Source organism: Andrographis paniculata, unplaced genomic scaffold (assembly GCF_009805555.1).
Source record: "Andrographis paniculata isolate CXL003 unplaced genomic scaffold, ASM980555v1 Contig9END, whole genome shotgun sequence".
NCBI lineage: Eukaryota > Viridiplantae > Streptophyta > Magnoliopsida > Lamiales > Acanthaceae > Andrographis > Andrographis paniculata.
The window spans coordinates 3,003,405-3,009,404 of record NW_026137639.1 but is presented as its reverse complement, the minus strand read 5'-3'; the positions used below and the strand labels follow the sequence as shown (position 1 = coordinate 3,009,404).

The window sequence follows — 6,000 nt, the reverse complement described above, 5'->3', positions numbered from 1 at the left end:
TGACGCTTCGGTTTGAGCCGGCCGGGGTGTTACAGTTGATATCAGAGCCAAGTTAAAGGCTTATGCTTCTTGGCTAATAAAACTTGAAGATTTCAAAATTTCTAAAATCAATTAGACCATGGGCTTAGTCGGGTTTGGGTGCATTCATGGCATGCATTGCATTTTATGTTTATTCCATGTGTTTATGTGTATTGTTCATGTTATCAGACTAATTGGAGCTTATTAGATCTAGTGTCAATTAGCAAGATGCCCCCTAGGCGTGTTCGTCAGCCACCTGTGGCACCCGATTCTGATGAAGAGGTTGAGAGTAGGCAATCCCAAAACCCCGAGCCTCTAGTTCAGGATCCCGTTCGACCGTCAGACCCGACATTTGAGATCTTTCGTCAGTTAATGGGACAGTTCACTCAGCAGCCCCGGAGTGCTATGGATGCGGTGTTACGTCATAGTCCTCCGACTTTCACGGGTCAATCGGACCCGACTATTTTGGGAGAATGGTTGGATCGTTTGGGGACTATATTTAAGGTGGTGAAATGCCCGGAAGGAGAGAAGACGATGATAGCTGCATATTATTTAGAAGGACTAGCCAAGAAGTGGTGGAATAATGAGAAGGCTTCCGGGAGCAATTTGGTTGGATTACCGTGGGAGGCATTCAAGACGATGATAAGGGCGCGTTTTTATCCTCCGCACATTCAAAGAGCAAAAGAGGATGAGTTTAGTGCCTTGGTGCAGGGCAATATGACGGTGGAAGAATACTTCACGCGTTTTAATGAATTGGCTGCCTACGCTCCGGATTTGGCAGTGAATGATCGATGCAAACTGACAAGATTTGTTGGTGGGCTGAATAGAGACCTTCAGCGGTTCTTAGCCGGCTTCAGTGTGTCGACCCTTCAAGAGACGTACGAGAAAGCAGCTAACATCTATCGAGCAAATTGAATAGCGTATGATGAGCGGAGGGATGGGGCCCGCATGGCAGATAGAAGAAAAGGGAAGGTGACCGAGGGTTTGAAGAACTATAAGCGAAAGGATCAATCGGAGAGGTTTTCGGGTACACCCTATGCATTTCGCCCTAAATTCACTCAGGGGAATTCGAGTGACAATCATGGAGGTCCGACTGTTTGTAGCAGATGTGGAAAATCTCATCCTGGAGTTCGTTGTGACGGTCAGCTCATCACTTGCTATTACTGCCATGAGCCGGGACATGTTAAGAGGTTTTGCCCCAAGTTAGTTGGAGCTCCGAATGCATTTGAGAGGACCCCGGTTCCACAGCAGCAAGATCGTACACTGCCATTGGCACCTCAGCGTGCAAGAGGAGGGGGAAGGAGTGGCCAGAAAGGTCACATTAATGTCATGACGAGAGGGCAAGTTGTGGAGAACCAGGGAGACGTCATGACCGGTACGTTCTTGGTGAATTATTTACCTGTGGTTATTCTCTTTGATTCCGGTGCATCCCTTTCTTTCATATCGAGTAGATGTGCTAAGAGGTTAGAATTAGATTCTCGAGTAGAGGTTTCGGTGGAGATTAGGCTACCTTCATGAGAGCTAGTGCCTTGCAATTGTCTTTTCGTAGGAGTGTATGTAATGATTGGAGGCATAGAATTCCCTACTAATCTTTTGAAGCTTAAATTGGCAGAGTTCGATATCATTTTGGGTATGGATTGGTTGGCTACCTATCAGGCCCGAATAGATTGTGGTGGGAGGAAGATCTTTCTTCGGAGCCCTTGCGGTGGAGAAGTTGTGTATGAGGAGATTCCTTATCGCCCATCGATTAAGATAGTGTCTGTTGTCTCTCTGCATGAGTTAACTCGTAAAGGTCACCCGTTGTTCCTATGTGAAGTGCATGATGTCTTGGGAGATGGGAGTCAGCTTTTGAACATGCCGGTGGTAAAAGAGTTTGTGGATGTATTTCCTGATGAGATACCAGGTATGCCGCCTCACCGTGAGATAGATTTCACGATTGATATAATTCCAAGAGCAGAACCGGTGTCTAAGGCTCCCTACCGTATGTCACCTAAGGAGTTAGCCGAATTGAATGAGCAGCTTCAAGAGTTGTTGGAAAAAGGGTATATCCGGCCGAGTAATTCTCCTTGGGGAGCGCCCGTTCTATTTGTTAAGAAGAAGGATGGTAGTCTTCGGTTGTGCATTGATTATCGAGGATCAAATCAAGTTACCGTTAAGAATAAGTATCCTCTTCCAAGGATTGACGACCTCTTTGATCAACTGAAAGGAGCAAGCGTATTCTCGAAGATAGATTTGAGGTCAGGATATCATCAGCTTCGGATTTCAGATAGCGATATTTCGAAGACAGCGTTTCGAACTCGTTATGGGCACTATGAGTTTACGGTGATGTCATTTGGGTTGACGAATGCTCCAGCTACCTTCATGGACTTGATGAATAGAGTCTTCAGACCATATTTGGATAAGTTCGTTGTGGCCTTCATTGATGATATATTGGTGTATTCTTCGAGCGAGGAGGATCACGCGAATCACCTCAGGTTAGTGCTACAAGTATTAAGGGAGCATCACTTGTATGCTAAACTGTCTAAGTGTGAATTTTGGTTGAACGAAGTAGCATTTTTGGGGCATGTTATTTTGAGGGATGGTGTTTCGGTCGACCTATCAAAAGTGAGCGCTATTGAAAATTGGTCCCGACCAAAGACGCAGATAGAGATTAGAAGCTTTTTGGGGTTGGCTGGGTATTATCGGAGGTTTGTGCAAGACTTTGCACGATTGGCAAGTCCACTGACATCGTTGTTGAAGAAAAATGTCAAAGTAGTGTGGAGCGAATCTTGTGAACAAGCTTTTCAAGAGTTGAAACGGAGGTTAACAGTTGCACCGGTATTGGCATTGCCGATAGATGGCCGAGAGTTTGATGTGTATTGTGATGCGTCAAGACGAGGATTGGGGTGCATGTTGATGCAAGATGGAAGGGTGATAGCATAAGCTTCGAGGCAGCTTAAATCGCATGAAGAGAACTATCCAACTCACGACTTGGAAATGGCGGCTGTCGTATTTGTTATCAAGATATGGCGACATTATCTTTACGGAGTTCATTGCAAGATTTACACCGATCATAAGAGTTTGAAATACATATTCACTCAGAGAGAGTTGAATCTGAGACAACGGAGGTGGTTGGAATTAGTAAAGGACTATGACTTGGATATTGTATATCAGGAAGGCAAGGCGAATGTGGTTGCTGATGCTTTGAGTCGGAAGTCAAGTCATGACGTATGTTCGATGACATTACCCGTAGAGTTGTGTCATGAGTTCGAGAATCTACAAATTGAGGTAGTGGGTCCTAAGATGATTGAAGGATATATGGGTGTCTTGTCAGTTGAGCCTGAGATTTTGAGGGAGATTCGGGAGGCTCAGGTTGATGACGATGATTTACTCAACTTAGCGATAAAGGTGCAACAAGGTGAAATAAGCGAATTCCATATTGGTCACGATGGAAGTCTAAGATTTCGAGACAGATGGTGTGTGCCTAAGGATTGGTTAGATATTAAGGAAAGGATACTTAAAGAAGCTCATAGTTCTCCATATTCAGTGCATCCCGGTTGCGATAAGATGTATAAAGATGTGAAAGGACATTTTTGGTGGCGCGGTATGAAAAGAGACATTGCAGAGTATGTCGCCAAGTGTTTGAATTGCCAAAAGGTCAAGGCGGAGCATAAGAGACCTATGGGTTTGTTGAGACCTTTGGAAGTTCCGGAATGGAAGTGGGACTCGATTGCTATGGATTTTGTGACCGGATTACCAAAGTCGAGATCGAGCGCGGATGCCATTTGGGTAGTTGTTGATCAATTGACTAAGGCAGCAGTTTTTATCCCGATAAACATGACTTGGAGCATGCAGAAGTTGGCAAGGTTGTATATCCAGCACGTGGTGAAGAGGTATGGAGTTCCGGAGGTGATTGTCTCGGACTGCGACCCCCGTTTTCAGTCGCATTTTTGGCAAAAGCTTCAGAAAGAGTTCAGTACTCGGTTAAGGATGAGTACGGCCTTTCATCCGATGACCGATGGGCAGACTGAACGCACCATTCAGATTTTGGAAGATATGTTGCGAGCTTGTGCATTGGATTCTCAAGGCCGATGGGAGGATCAGTTGGCTCTAGTGGAGTTCTCCTACAATAATAGCCATCAAGCGACCATTGGGATGGCACCCTTTGAGGCTTTGTATGGGAGGAAGTGTAGAACATCGTTGTGTTGGAGTGACCTAAGCGAAAGGGTTGTATTGGGGCCCGAAATGATTGAGGAGATGATGAATCAGATTCGTAACATCAAGGCTAAGATGAAAGCTGCCCAAGATCACCAGAAGAGTTATGCCGACCTTGCTCGGAGGGATGGGCATTTTAAGGTGGGTGATCATGTATTACTTAAGGTCTCACCGACGAAGGGTGTGAGGAGATTTGGTATTAAGGGAAAGTTGAACCCGAGGTATGTAGGGCCGTACGAGATCATCGAAAGGATTGGAGCGGTGGCCTACAGGTTGGCTTTGCCGGAGACATTGAAAAGGGTTCACGATGTTTTTCATGTCTCTCAATTGAGGAGATACGTGGCTGACCCATCTCATATACTTCAGCCGGAAGTCTTGGATCTTCAGGAGGATTTGGTGTACTCAGAGCAACCTATTCAGATTGTGGTTTTCAAAGTTAGATCGACGCGGAACCATGAGATAAGGATGGTGAAGGTAGTGTGGTCGCGGCATGGGGATGAAGAAGCGACATGGGAAACCGAGCAAGAAATGCGAGAAAAGTATCCAGAGTTGTTTGAGGTAGCTCCGGGCGTGCAAATCGATTTCGAGGACAAAATGTCCTCAGAGGGGAAGGATGTTATAACCCGTAAAATAATCGCCGGAAGTTTGCCGGAGTTGGACAAATTTCATTTTGGGCATGATTTATTTTGGTCTTTTAGTGTAATTAATCAAAGAGTTGGGTTTAAATTAAAAGTAAAAATTGAGTTTGGGCCAAAGTAGAATAAAATAATTAATAAAGGACTAAGTATGTTATGTTAAATATAAGAATAATAATAAAAAAAAAAAAGAGCAGCAACAGCCAGCACGCCTGCCAGCGCCGCCACCAGCCCTGCTCCCCCTTGGAGTTCTTCTTCTCCAAAATTCTTTCTTTTGGTCTCTTCTCTTGAGGTAAGTGGGATTAATCTTAGGTAGATTGATATGTTATAATCCCTAGACCCCTTCTATTGATATCTTTTTCAATATTCTTGCCAAATGGGTTTGCCCTAAAGGTGTTAAGTTTTGCCAATTTCTTCTAGAAAATTGATTATAATGTTTATGTGAAGATTATTATTGGATTTTAAATTGAAAAGTGTAGAATTTATGGGATGGGTTTGAAACCCTAGTTTTGCCCTAACCTAGTTATGGTTTTTGGAAAAAGATCTACGATTATATTTAAATATTATGATTTTTGGGATTAGACCATGCCTATTGTGATTGAAATATTTTTCGAATGTTTATTTGGCGAAATAAAGTGTGTTTATGATGAACTTGTTGGGTCTAATATTCTACTTTGCATGGTTAAATGTTGACAATTGGAATATTTTGAGTTTAAGACACTCTTTTTGAAATTTACCTAAGAGCATGTTGAGTATTTGGTCAAATTGGTAATTGAAACTACCCGTCGAGTCCGATCAACTCGTCGATTGTTTGGATGATAAGGCATAGCCTTCCACCTCTGTGCCTTGCAAACACGTGAGGGTATACCGGTATTTTAGGATAACTAGCTAACCTTGAACTAGATTCCGAATAGGCTAGGTCGAGGGATCGAGATGGCGGGTTCCCTTTTAGGGTGATTCCGAGGTACCCGTCATTCACGATGGAAAGGTCTTTAGACCGTCATCCGTGATGGAGGGATAGATTGCGTACAATCCCCTCTTGGTATGTTATATTGGAGACTAGAGGGTTGTGGGTCGTATGGCGCCCCTCGCCAACTAATAATAAATTGATTTACGTGTACTTTGGATTTCGAACCCTTATGTACACATTGTG

General features: G+C 43.9%; 1 protein-coding gene across 1 annotated transcript; it reads left to right on the top strand.

Annotated features, from left to right (window-relative positions):
- The first annotated feature begins 966 nt into the window (after positions 1–966).
- On the top strand, positions 967–1,536 carry LOC127244443 (uncharacterized). Its single transcript, XM_051264995.1, has one exon. It carries the CDS (start codon positions 967–969, stop codon positions 1,534–1,536), a length of 570 nt encoding a protein of 189 aa, XP_051120952.1.
- The last annotated feature ends 4,464 nt before the right edge of the window (positions 1,537–6,000 follow it).